Source organism: Mirounga leonina, unplaced genomic scaffold, assembly GCF_011800145.1.
Source record: "Mirounga leonina isolate KUSES-001 unplaced genomic scaffold, KU_Mleo_1.0 Mir_454, whole genome shotgun sequence".
Lineage (NCBI taxonomy): Eukaryota > Metazoa > Chordata > Mammalia > Carnivora > Phocidae > Mirounga > Mirounga leonina.
This window is the reverse complement of record NW_023270763.1, coordinates 9,954,956-9,969,136: the sequence shown is the minus strand read 5'-3', so window position 1 is coordinate 9,969,136 and position 14,181 is coordinate 9,954,956. Positions and strand designations below refer to the sequence as shown.

General features: G+C 47.2%; 1 protein-coding gene across 2 annotated transcripts in view; it reads right to left on the bottom strand.

The window, feature by feature from the left end:
• Positions 1 to 5,133: 5,133 nt before the first annotated feature.
• Positions 5,134 to 14,181, bottom strand: part of LIMK1 (LIM domain kinase 1) — a 51,148-nt gene continuing 42,100 nt past the window's right edge. Inside the window, exon 16 of one of the 2 annotated variants that reach the window (XM_034988665.1) lies at positions 5,134 to 5,535. In XM_034988665.1, coding sequence (XP_034844556.1) covers positions 5,499 to 5,535 — 37 coding nt within the window. In that variant the 3' untranslated portion in view covers positions 5,134 to 5,498. Of the gene's footprint in view, positions 5,536 to 12,681; positions 12,771 to 14,181 lie in introns of those variants that run through there. The other variant, XM_034988664.1, reaches the window with a different exon arrangement.

Sequence of the window (14,181 nt, the reverse complement as noted above, 5' to 3'; positions counted from 1 at the left end):
TTAAAAAAAAAAAGACATATTACCTATTCCACGTAAGATTTAAAATTTACTATCCTGAAGTGGTTCATAGTGCAACCTCTCCTGTATCTGTAATATGGTCCTTTTTCCTTCCAAAAGTTTTTATTTCTATTCTCTCTCTCTCTTTACATCTTTTGCCAAAGGATTTATTAGGCTTTTAAAAGACCCAATTTTGGGTTGGAGGCCCCTCTTTCATTTGTTCTCAATTTTATTGTTTCTTTTATTCTTTCTTTGGGATTTTTCTGTTTTGTTTTATCCCCCTCTAACTTTCTGAGTTGACTGCCCAGCTCACTGACTTTTGGTCTTTATTTCTAACATGTGTATTTAAGGTTATGAATTTTGCCTTACGTATTCCTGTAGCCATATCCTCCCAGTTTTGTTATATGGCGTTTTCATTTCTTCTTTGACTAGTAAATGCTGAGAAGTGTATTTTCAAGTTTTTTTTTTTTTTAATTTATTTATTCGAGAGAGTGAGAGCGAGAGAGATCAGAGGGAGAGGGAGAAGCAGACTCCCCACTGAGCAGGGAGCCCGATGCAGGACCCGATCCCAGGACCCTGGGATCATGACCTGAACCGAAGGCAGCTGCCTAACCAACTGAGCCACCCAGGCGCCCCTATTTTCAAGTTTTGAATGCATGGGGATTTGTTTATGTTTTGTCTCACTGAGTTCTCTCTATATTGTAATGTAGCCAGAGAATATGATATGCAGATAGTAATTTTTTGGTATTTATTTATTATTTATTTATTTATTTATTTTTAAAATATTTTTATTTATTTATTGAGAGAGATAGTGATAGAGAGCATGAGAGGGGGAGAGTCAGAGGGAGAAGCAGACTCCCCGCCGAGCAGGGAGCCCGATGCGGGACTCGATCCCAGGACTCCAGGAGCATGACCTGAGCCAAAGGCAGTCGCTTAAACAACTGAGCCACCCAGGCGCCCAATTTTTGGTATTTATTAAGACTTGTTTCTGGGCGCCTCATTCTCTCTCTCAAATAAATAAATAAAATCTTTAAAAAAAAAAAAAAAAGACTTGTTTCTAACTTAGCATGTGGCCAGTTTTTGAAACTGGTCCATGTGTATTCTGTAATTATCACATACGGAGCTTTATGAGGGTAGTTTATTTCTATTTTGTTTTTTAGATTTTTTTATTTTTTTAAATATTTTATTTATTTATTTATTAGAGGGTGGGGGGAGATTGAGAGCCTGAGCAAGGGGAGGGGCAGAGCGAGAGTGAAAGGGAAAAGCAGACACCCTGTAGAGTACAGAGCCCACCGTCAGGCTCCATCCCAGGACACCGAGATCATGACCTGAGCTGAGATCATGACCTGAGCCAAAATCAGATGCTTAACTGACTGAGCCACCCAGGTGCCCCAGGATTTTTTGTTTAAGTAATCTTTACACTCAACATTGGGGTCCAACTCACGACCCTAAGATCAAGGATCCCATGCTCTTCCAACTGAGCCAGTCAGGCGCCCCTATGAAGGTCGTTTAAATCTTTTTTGTCCATACCAATTTTTGTCTGCTTGATCTAGCTCTCAACTGGTGGGGGAGGTATTTTAATGTCTTTCACTGTGATTGTGGATTTGTCAAATTTATTTTCATAAGTCTGTAAATTTTTGCATTGTGTATTTGGAGACTGTTGTTATGGGCATACACGTTTAAATTCTTTTATCTTCTTGGTCAACTGATCCTTTTAACATCATGTAGTGACCCTCTTTATTCCTACTAGTGTTTTGTTTTGTTCTGTTTTTGACTTAAAGTCTGCTTGACTATGTCCATACTAATGTGTGGGACACACCTGCACACCAGCTTTCTTTTGCCTTGCATGTTTTTCCCTCATTTCCTTACATTTAGCCTTTCTGAATCTTTGTATTTTTAGGTGAGCCTCTTGCGAATAGCAGATGGTTAAATATTATTAATAGCATATAATCATATAACCCTTTGATTGGCAGGTTAGTCCATTTGCATTTATTGTGATTACTGATGTATTTGAATTATTTATGTCATTGTATTAAATTGGTCAATACCTTTTATTCCTTCCCCCAACCTTTCTTATAATAATTCTATTTAAAGTATTTTAGAAATTGTCATTCAGTATCCAGCATGCATTTTTGATTCAACAAAGCCTAAAATTAATCCCAAACAAGATAAGGACCCTAGAACTCTTTTTATTTTTTAACTTAGCTCAAACTCATGACCCCGAGATCAAGAGTTGCATGCTCCATGGGGCACCTGGGTGGCTCAGTTGGTTAAGCAACTGCCTTCGGCTCGGTTCATGATCCTGGAGTCCCGGGATCGAGTCCCACATCGGGCTCCCTGCTCAGCGGGGAGTGTGCTTCTCCCTCTGATCCTCCCCCTCTCATGCTCTCTGTCTCCCATTCTCTCTCTCAGATAAATAAATAAAATCTTAAAAAAAAAAAAAAAAAGAGTTGCACACTCCTCTGACTGAGCCAGCCAGGAGGCACCCCTCTGCTGTCAGTCTTACTGATGTAGTTTTGGAATATTGGTGAGGTCCTGAGCCAATGGCCAAGAAAGAATTCTTGAGACATCTTTGGTGCAAAAAGGTGATTTTTATTAAAGACCTGCGGGCAGAAAAAGCTGCCACCCTGGGGTTGTGAGTAATGGCTGATTATATACTTGGGAGTTGGGGGAGGTAAGGAAAAACGGAGGTACCCAAAAGGACTTTCTTTTTTTTTTTTTTTAATTTTTATTTTTTTTTAAGATTTTATTTATTTATTTGACAGAGAGATAGCGAGAGCAGGAACACAGGCAGGGGGAGTGGGAGAGGGAGAAGCGGTCTTCCTGCCGAGCCGGGAGCCCGATGTGGGACTCCATCCCAGGACCCTGGGATCATGACCTGAGCCGAAGGCAGGCAGACGCTTAACGACTGAGCCACCCAGGCGCCCCCAAAAGGACTTTCATTTGCTAAAGAAGACCCTGAGGACACTGGAGGCCTTGCTATTGTCAAGCTAAGGTTGTTTTTCCCTCTAACAAAGCATTAACATTAAGACAGCCTGGAGGGTCCCCTGGGTGGCTCAGGGCATGATGTCTAAGTCCTGGGATTGAGGTCCACCTTAACTGGGGGTCTGCTTCTCCCTCTCCCTCTCCCTTTGCCTCTCCCCCTGTTTGTGCTCTCTCTGTCTCTCTCTCTCAAATGAATTAAAAAAAGACAGTCGGGAGTTTCCTGGAGGAATGTCACACATATCCCACCCAGGAGTTGGGTGTGGAGGGGCTGGGAGGCTGGAGGGTGGTTGTGGGGTGTCAGCTGTGATTTGTCCTCAGCTTGCCTTCTGCTCCCTCATCATTATGGTTAGATAATCAGCATTTTTTCCCCTCTGGTAGCTTTAAACTTTTTTTTTTTTTTCCCCGTTTTTGCTTTTGTTTTGCACATTCACTGTGATGGTTTCTTTCTTTTTTTTTTTTAAAGATTTCATTTATTTTTTTATTTTTTAAAGATTTTTTAAATTTATTTGACAGAGACAGAGTGAGAGAAGGAACACAAGCAGGGGGAGTGGGAGAGGGAGAAGCAGGCTTCCTGCTGAGCAGGGAGCCCAATGCGGGGCTCGATCCCAGGACCCTGGGACCATGACCTGAGCTGAAGGCAGACACTTAACGACTGAGCCATCCAGGCGCCCCTAAAAGATTTTATTTATTTATTTGACAGAGAGAGACAGTGAGAGAGGGAACACAAGCAGGGGGAGGGGAGAGGGAGAAGCAGGCTTCCCGCTGAGCAGGGAGCCCGATGCGGGGCTCGATGCGAGGCTCGATCCCAGGACACTGGGATCATGATCTGAGCCAAAGGCAGACCCTTAATGACTGAGCCACCCAAGCGCCCCACTGTGATGGTTCAAAATGAAGACTTACCATTTCTAAGCATGGGTCGGGTTTGTGCTTCTTGAATCTTTAAACTTGTGTCTTTTGACAGTTCTGAAAATATAGTCATCGTTATGTCTTTAAATATTCCCTTCCCCTGTTCTTTCTTTCTCCTTAGAGGATCCTCCTAGACCTGTGTTCACTTCTGTTATTCTTTCTTCGATGCCTTCTAACTTCCCCTCATTTTAGCTCTCGGTGCATTATGGGCATAGAGAAGTTGTTCCACAGACATGTCTCCCAGCTGGCTAGTTTTGATTTTAGCTATTTTAACCTGCTATGTAACTCATTTCCTTTTTAAAAGTTTGTTTCGAGGCATCTGGGTGGCTCTGTCAGTTAAGCATCCGACTCTTGATTTCGACTCTTGATTTTGATCTCAGCATTGTGAGATTGAGCCCTGTGTCATGCTCTGCGCTGAGAGTGGAGCCTGCTTAAGATTCTCTCTCTCCTCTCCCTCGCCCCCTCCTCCCCCCTCACTCTCTTGCGCTCTCTCTCTCTCAAAAAAAAAAAGTTTGTTTCATGGAGTGCATGTTTCATTTTTAAAAGTTCTACTTGGTTCTTCTACACATCTACGCCCCTATAATGTCTTATTCTTTGGAGTTCTGATTCCTAACATTTTTCCTTTAATCATTTGTTAAATCATTAAAAAAATTTTTTTTAAATTTATCTATTTTATTTTATTTTTTTAAAGATTTTATTTATTTTTTTGAGAGAGAATGAGATAGAGAGCATGAGAGGGGGAAGGGTCAGAGGGAGAAGCAGACTCCCTGCTGAGCAGGGAGCCCGATGCGGGACTCGATCCCGGGACTCCAGGATCATGACCTGAGCCGAAGGCAGTCGCTTAACCAACTGAGCCACCCAGGCACCCTAAAATTTATCTATTTTAGAGAGAGAGGAGAGACACCAAGTGGGGCAAGGGGCAGAGGGAGAGAGAATCTGAAGGGACTCCCTGCTGAGTGTGGAGCCCGATGTGGGTCTCAATCCCACCACCCTGAGATCATGACCTGAGCCGAAATCAAGAGTCAGATGTTTAACAGACTGAGCCACCCAGGCACCCCTTAAATAATTTTAATTGAATTATAATGTACATCTGGAGAAGTATGCAAATTATGGGTGTACCCCTCACTAAATTTCCCAAAGTAAACAAACCCTTGGAATCAATGCCAGGGTTAGGACTCAGAACATTCCAGAACCCACAGAAGCCACCCCAGTGCCCACTCCCAGTTTCTTCTTCCCTCTAAAGGCCAACACTTCTTATAGTCCTCTTTAGGACTCATTTGATGTTGTCCTTCAGATTGTTGTGTGTTCAGGAGAGCTTAGGCTTCTCATCTTCTGTTTGTTGTGTTCTCTGAGTTTCAATCCTAGGGTGTTGTCCCCCCAGGGATTTTGACATTTCTTAGTGTGAGCTCAGCCTTAGGGTGGCTGGTTCTTAATGATCCTTTCCTCCAGCAGAATCTGCTGTGGCCTGGATAGAATGGAGCATGGCTTCCGAGCTTTTCCCCTTTGCTTATTATGCCCCAGGAGAACCACCAGACTGGGCTCAGTATTTATGTCAGCGTTTGGCCTGGGAGTTTCTGGACCATCCTAGTCCGGTAAATTGACATCTCCAATCACGTGATGCTGGGTTGGGCGTTTTGGATTCTCAGGCTGAAACAGACAAAGTGTGCTTGTTACCTCCCTATAGATTTTCTCAAGGTCCCCCAGTCACTTCTCAGAGATCTCAGGACCCCCTCTGGCCGTGGGTGTGCCCCAAGGCTGTCTCCTGTCCCCACCTGGGCTCTAAGCCCAACCCCTGCTGCTCACCCCTTCCTCAGCGCAGGGCAGAAGCGGGGTGAGCTCGTTAGCTGTCTTCTGCAGGGGACAGGGCCCTCTTGTTTCTGGCATCTGGGGATTTCTCTTTCTTTTGTGCGAATGCAGCTGTGCATTTGAAACAATTTGTTTCACTGACCATTTGAAGGAGTTTGTGATGAGAAAAATTTCAGGTCACTTTGGTGTGCAAAGTCAGAAACACCTCAGGGGGTATTCACTGAGCTGTCCAGCACTTGAAAGGTAGTAATGTGGCTGTGGAGCTGATTTTTAATTTTCATTAATGGACACTGAAATATAAATAGTGACAGGTAGCTGGTGGCTCCCATATTGGGCAGCGCAGCCTTAGAAAGGAAGGCCCCATGGGCTGAGCAGGCTCCTGTCAGACTAATCCCAGGGTGTGGACAGCCTGCATTCCGGCCTTGGTCCACGTCTCTGACCATCTTGGCTTAGATTCCATTCTGTGGATTTGGACCTGCAAGTGCCTGATGAATGGGCCAGTTGGCCTGGAGGACAGGAGGCCTAGGTGGTACCCCAGGGATCTGTATGAGGCCCCACCTGTTTATCTGTTGAGGGTGTGGCACAGAATTGAGAAGGTTTAGGAACACCTTGAGTGACAGTCAGGACCCTGATGGCCTCTTTTGCTCCTTAAAGCCTTGGCTTTCTTTCTTCATCCTCTGTCCTCCCCCCCGCCCCCCTGCCCCATTCTGTTTACAGCCCTTTCTGACCCTCAGGCTTTCCCTGCAGGGCTCCTCCTCTGGCAGGGCTGCCCACCCGAGGGGCTCTAGCTCCCTGGGGAGCCTCAGTGACAGCCTTACGCAGCGCAGGATCCCCCAGACACATCCCGCTTTTTCCTGCCTGGGTGTCTGTACCCATGCCCTCCTTCTTCTGAGCTGTCCCTCTGTCACCCTCCCCCCTTCTTTTTTTTTTTTTTTTTTAAGATTTTATTTATTTATTTGAGAGAGAGAGACTGAGAGAGAGAGAGCATGAAAGGGGGGAGGGTCGGAGGGAGAAGCAGACTCCCCGCCGAGCAGGGAGCCCAATGCGGGACTTGATCCAGGGACTCCAGGATCATGACCTGATCCGAAGGCAGTAGCTTAACCAACTGAGCCACCCAGGCGCCCAACCCTCCCCCCCTTCTTGATGGGCTCATTTTCTTTCTTTCTTTCTTCTTTTCTCTTTTCTTTTCTTTCTTAAGGTGTTATTTATTGCACGAAAGTGATGTGGCTCAGTGCAGATGTTTTGGGTTGGGATGTTCCCACTTTCTCTGGCCTACCCTTGGAAATGCAACTCCTTTGGTAAGGCATCAGGGAGACCCAGCAAGGCTCGAGGGGAGGGAGGTGGGAGAGGGGGAGGCCCGCAGAAACCATCAGCTTGGAAATCAGGTGCCAACTTCTCCTTTCCAAGAATATTCTGACTGTCTGATCAAGGAAGATTTCGATTCAAGGGCAGCACATTTCGGGGTGCCAGGCCAGGGAAGGACATGGATGCTCTTGCTGCGTCCCTACAACAGCCAGATATAGAACTGAATGGGGATAGCTGTGCAGGGAACACCGTCCACTCCTCGGCAAGTAGGGGTTGGACGATTATTTGAAAGATGGACGGTTTCCATATCCAGGGGCGTGGGGATGAATTTTGCTTTTGTTCCTCTTGGGACTGGCTCAGAGGTTTCCGAACGCACAGAAGAGCAAGCGTCGGGCTGGTACACACAGAATGGGGCAGACTCCTGCAAAAGCTGCCCCACTCGGAGCACTGCTGAACTTGTTTTTTATCCTAAATCTGTTTTTCTAGCAAAGAACTGAGGCCAAAGGGAAGGGAGAGGTGGCAGGCTGTTGAGGGGTGGGGTCCTGAAAGGTACGGGATGATGGGTGAGGACCCATGCCAGGGGGAGACCCTCCGTATGCACTTCCGGTTTTTCTTTTTGACCCCTGGATTCTGCTCTGACAGCTCAAGCCTTGGGAAGAAAGGGAAGGTACACATTGTGGGGGGTGAAGAGGATCAGAGAGCCAGAAAAAATGGGGAGAGCTAGAAGATCATCTGAAGCAGTGGTGACAAGGGACGAGGTTGGGATGGAACCCCTCCCTGGAGCTCTGGGCGGTGGCAGTGTCGCCGCCAATGAGGTTTATGCGAGGGGTGATTATTGCTAATTGGAAGCCCTCCCCAGGAGACCTCAGTGGCACTTGGCGGGGGAGACACTGAGCTTCCTGAGTCTCCTGGCCCAGGTGCTGGATGGCTACTTGTATGGTAAAAGCCGGGGGAGCTTGGTGACCCCGGGGCCACAGGTGTCACTGTGCTTGGTTGGAGGTCACCATCTGGTCCTACCTGACCAGCCCCATCCCCAGCCTGTCCCCCACACTGAGTCCTCCTCCGGTGCCAGGCACTCCCAAGTCCTTGCTCACCTCTGTGCCTTTTCCTATGCTGTTCCCGCTTCCCAAAACGCCCCTCCCTCTGTGTCTCTGTTGCTCCCACATGCCCACCAGATAACCCCCTACCCCTTTTCTATGCTCCCTGCACATGCTGCTTCCTCCAGCGAGCCCCTCCCAGCACGGTCTGTTGGCATGTCTGCCTCCCCAGCTGTGCTGTGGGTCGTCTGGTCGGAGGGCCCCATGGGGTTCATTTCTAGCCCATCCATCCCCCGAAGCGCAGACAAATGGCTGGGCCGCTCATGCTTGCTGAAGAAATGAATTTTTGAAAAGCTTGTAGCATTTCTTCTGGATAAGTGAGGTGCGTGGCTTTAAACTGAGCTGATGTGGAATTTGTACTCAGCTGGAAAAGTCGTTCTGAGAGGTGGGGAAGCAAATGCCACCCATCTTTAAGGTAATGTCAACAGACATCCACTGGCTCTGCTCTACCAGCATTGCGGTTTCTCGTGCACACACCCATCTGCCCCCCCCTCCGCCCCCGCCGTCAGCGAGGACAGAGCATCCACGCCTGCACAGGCATGGTCCCCAGCTTCCGGGGGACGGTGATCGGTCCAGATGGCGTGCACACGACCCAGCAGGTCAATCAGTCGCTTTCCTCGCGATCGATGCCCGTTTGCAGGAGGCAAACCCTCCCTTGCCGTGGTTGCTCAGCTGGAACTGCTTGGTGAGCCACTGGATTTGATTTGTGCTTTGCTTCGTTTTTCTTAAGCCAGTTTGAGTTGGTTTGCATCGCTAGAAACCACAAAAGGCCACGTCAGGGCAAGTGCATGCTTCTGACTGGTCAGAGAGGCGTATCAGGCCTGAGCAGTGTGGTTTTAGAGGTAGGGAAATAAAACGCCGCTCGTTCCCAGAGTGGGGAGAGGTCTGGAGACTGCGTCCTATATGTAAAATGAGAAAGACCTGGGGACTTTTAGCCAGGAGAAGGAAAGGCTCCTGTGGCTGCAGAGAGGCATGCCGAGAGGACTGGACTTGGGTAATAGCTGAAAGATACGAGGGGAGGGGCAACCAGACAGTGACCACAGCTGTCTGACAATGGAGGCACTGCCATGTGAGGTAGTGAGATCCCCGTCACTGGAGGTATTCCAACAGAGATGGAATAGGAATCAAGAATACGGAGAGGCAGGAGGCGCCTGAGTGGCTCAGTCAGTTAAGACTCTGCCTTCGGCTCAGGTCATGATCCCAGGGTCCTGGGATCGAGCCCCGCATCAGGCCCACTGCTCAGCGGGGAGCCTGCTTCTCCCTCTGTCTGCTGCTCCCCCTGTTGTGCTCTCTCTCTCTCTCTGACAAATAAATAAATAAAATCTTAGAAGAAAAAAAAAAGTCAGGGAGAAAAGGATTGGTGGGGCCATGTTTCAGAGTTCACAGAGAATTAAAAACTCCAGCAGGTAAAGTAGCCCCAGAGCTCTGACTGGTTCCTTATGGGACCAACAAAACAAAACAGCTATAAAATACTTTTCTGAGACAATTGGGGAAACTTAACTAGGGATTAGATATCAGATAATACTGGGAGTTACTGTTCTCTTGAGTCTGATAATGGAATTGTAAGTTGTTTTTTTTTTTTAAGATTTTATTTTATTTTTTTAAAGTAATCTCTACACCCAGCATGGGGCTCGAACTCATGACCCCAAGATCAAGAGTCACATGCTCTACCGACTGAGCCAGCTAGGTGCCCTGGGGTTGTGGTTTTTTGTTTCTAAACATTTTGTTTATTTATTTGACAGAGAGAGAGCACAAGCAGGGAGAGTGGGGGGCAGAAGGAGAGGGAGAAGCAGGCTTCCCACTGAGCAGGGAGCCCGATGCGGGGCTCGATCCCAGGACCCTGGGATCATGACCTGAGCCAAAGGCAGATGCTTAACTGACTGAGCCACCCAGGCGCCCCGGGATTGTGGTTTTGAAGAGGACGTAGTTTTGGGTCATGTATTTTGAAGTATTCAGTGTGTTCAAGAAGTGAAATGTTACGATCTTTGGGAATTAATTTCGACTGGCTCAGCAAAACCAACCAACCAACCAACCAAGCCTATACACACCCAGGCAAATGTTGACAATCATTGAATATAGATGGTGGGCCTAAGGGGCTCATGAACCCATTATTTCAACTTTTCTTAATATTTGAAATTTATCATGATACAAAGTTTGGGGAAAATCTCAACGACAGCCCATTGGCACAGCATTTTATACTCAGTGTATTCACTTCTGTGTACAGTCATTTGTAAACTAAGCAGAACCAAAAACCCAGGTGATAATCATAAGGGCCCTGGGACAGTAGGGTGGGCTTGGGATTTCTGGGATCTGGGAGGGTTTCAGAAGCACTGAGAGGGGGCCTGGGTGGAATGAGGAAGGGCCTTGAGGGCCAGGTTAGGGAGGCTGATTTTGTCCGCAGGGGCTTGAGCAAGCCACCAAACCGCGGGGACAACCTGGGACAATGTTGGCATGTCAGTGGGAGCAGTGAGGGCGCTGATGGGCTGGAGAAAGGAGCCTTAGTCTAAGTGCCTTGAGGGGCAAGGCAGCCTGGGTGGGGTCTGATCATCAGGAGAGATAGGAGTCCCCTCTGAAGGGAACAGCTACTACTTGGGGACAGCTGAAAGTCCCTCCAAGGGGGCAAAATGCATGTGGGTCCAGAGAACTTCTCAAGAGCATCCAGAATTCTTTCATTGTATGAGAATCTTCTAGTTTATAGCGTAGGCACATTTAAAAGTAGAAGCAAAACAAAACCCTGTTGGAAGCAGACAAAGCCCTGGTCAGGTTCTGGGGCCACCATCCCTGGGGGAGTGAGGAGGTGTGACAGTCCAAGGTGGGGTGCTGGGTCTGACCTCAGGTGACAATGGGGAGGCCAGACTACAGAGGCCCCCAGAGGTGGACTCCATCCAGGAGACCTGGTGACTAAGCAGATTCAGGAAGGGGAGGGCGGAGTCCAGGGCGACTCCCAAGTGTCCAGCATGGGCCGCTGCTGGGCGGGGAGGACACTCCAGAGGCAGAGTCACAGGAGGAGGGCAGGATGCTGGGGGTAGGGGAAGTCGGTGTCTGGGCTGGAGACCTGGAGAGCGAGCCTGAGGCCCTGGGGCGGGCGGCCCTCCCGGAGAAGGAGCCCTCCAGGGAGAGTCTTAGAGTCAGGAAAGAGTCTGAAAGTCTGAGGACAGAATGGGGGAGGTAGGAGGGAGTGGAGAAAGAAAGCCAAGGCTTTAAGGGGCAAAAGAGGACACGGGGTCCTGACTGTCACTCAAGGTATTCCTAATCCTCAATTCTGTGCCACACCCTCAACAGATAAACAGGTGGGGCCTGATACAGATCCCTGGGGCACCACCTAGGCTCCTCCAGGCAGACTGGCCCATTCATCAGGGACTTGCAGGTCCAAATCCACAGAATAGAATCTAGGCCAACCCACGTGATTCCCACTTGAGCTCCATCAAGATGGTCAGAGGCATGGACCAAGACTGGAATGCAGGCAGTCCACACCCTGGGATTAGTCTGACCTGAGTCTGCCCAGCCCATGGGGCCTTGGGGAGCAACTCCTTCCTGTTTTAGGGGAAGGGAAAATGGCCTTTTGGGCTGTCAGGTACGACCTGGTTTGATCGCATATCAGATCTGAACAATGGGCATTATGCTGACCACACGTGTCGGCCGAAGTGTCGGACATTCATTCATTCAACATACATTTATCCAGTATCTCCTGTGGGCCATTAAACTGCACTGGGTGTTGGGGATACAAAAATCTAAGACACTAGGAATTGGATCAGGAATCAAGTTGTGTGTTGCTTTCAGATTACACAGAAACGATCCCCACCCCCACCCCAGTTCTGGTCCCAGCTCCACCCAGATTTTGGCATACTCCCTAGCAGGCTGTATCAGAATTTTGGCAGGACAAGAGGGGCTATGAAGCTTGTTCTCCTGAAAAACCTCCCCATATGTCTCTGATTTGGCAGGCTAAGATAACCAGAGAACTCTGCTAGTGAAATTCTTTGAAATGTTTCATAAAATTTATTTTAAATGCACAGCTGAGCTCCCATGACAGAAATCCCAGGAGTCTAGGAACAAAGAGAGGACTAAACACAGTAGATGATAGCCAATGAGTTGATAATGTTGGTAATTCCCTTAGATGTCAGTGAAGGTCATTAGCGAGGAGTGATGGGAGATAGACCCCGCGCTAGGGTTGCTAGAAAAAAAGTACAGGATAATACAGGATGCCCATTTGTGTGTGTGTATACAGACAGATAGATGCATTACATGCATAAACACACATATACGTAAATGCATTTTTTTGGGCTAAATATGGCAGCCTGGACCCACCTAAAATGGAAATTGTAGGGGCTCCTGGGTGGTTCAGTTGTTTGAGCATCTGACTCATGATCTCAGCTCAGGTCTTGATCTCAGGGTCATGAGATCGAGCCCTGTGTTGGGCTCCACGCCTAGCGAGCCCCCCCAAAAATGGACATTGTACCCAAGAGCCCTGTTGAGTTGAATCATGAAAAGCCACTGTCAGTGAAAGGACTAAGTAGAGATAATGTGTCAGGGTCGGGGGTGACAAGCAAGCTTGTCCACCTCAGTGTGAGAATTCAAAACCCTTGACCTGGTTTCACATGTGCGGGATTCCAGATCACTCCACAGGAATGGTTCAGTCACTTGCAAGCCAAGAAACCAACAGAAATAAAGATACTCCTGAAGAAGAAAAAAAAAAAAAGTAAGGATGGGGCTTGATGGGGGCCCTGAACATGTGCCCCTAGACTGTAAGGGATTCTCCAAATAAAATGAAAACAAACACAAATGATGAGTTTACAGTTTAAAAATGTCAAAATAATATGAAATCAGAGAGAGAGACAAACCCTAAGAGACTCTTAGTTCTAGGAAACAAACTAAGGGTTGCTGGAGGGGAGGTGGGCAGGGAGATGGGGTAAGTGGGTGATGGGCATTGAGGAGGGCACTTGATGTGAGGAGCACTGGGTGTTATACACAACTGATGAGTCACTGACCTCTACCTCTGAAACTAATAATACACTATATGTTAATTGATTTTAAATAAAAAATTAAAAAAAAAAAGTCAGAGCCTTGAGGAGATAATTTCCCACATGACTCAGAGGCACAACAATTAGGACAATCAGAGCCCCCCCACCCCCATCTTGAGATTATACAATAACAATATGAAAGGGAACGTAAAGTTCAATATGTTGATTATGATTAAAGACATAAAATAAGAAATCCAAATCCTAAGAAAACAAACACCTTAAACCCCCCTGGATTTGACAAAGAACCAGAGTTTCTAAAAATGAAATATGTAGTCACTGAAACAAAGATCACAGTGAAACCTTCAACACGTGGATTGAATAGCAGCCTGAACACCGTGGAAGAGAGGATGAGTGAGCTGTGATAAGAGATTTCAAGGAGTACAGAGAGCTGAAGTGATGAAAGAAATATGAAAAAGAAGTTAGGAGACACAATATGATCAGAATATTCAGCATCTAATAGAGTTTCCAGAAAAAGTATGATTCAGAGGACAAGGTAGAGGTAATATTCGAAGATAGAATGACTAAGAGTTTTCTGGAATTGTTGAGTCCTGATTTCTCAAGAAATGAGGAAACACTGTGAATCCTGAACATAATGAAAGATAGGTCCGTGTAGATTTCTGCAGTAGAAATATGCAGAAAAATGTTTAAAAAAAGATTTTCTCTCAGATCCTTTCTGAAAGAGTTGTTAACGATACTTGAGGAAGAAGAAACTTGCGTTTAGAGTATTTTAAGAAGGAATGAGGAACAAGGAGGGCAAGTGACCCAGGCAAGACCTTGGTGAAGGTCTTGGCTCAAAAAAGCAATGGTAAAAGCTGGTAAAATTATCAAAAACAATCATTTCAGTACCCTGGAAGTTAACCAGAGGCAGACAGCAAATTGAAAGGCATTTATTCGACAAAAACTCGACAGCCTCATTAATAATGGTGGCGTCCGTGACATTTTATCTCTAGGTGACTCCCCCTTCCCACCCCCAAAGGCCAGGACATGGTGGCCATTGAAAACTGGCAGCCTCCTGGCCACTGGAGGGGCTGACCTGATTTGGAGCTCTGCAGAAATACTCGTGGTGA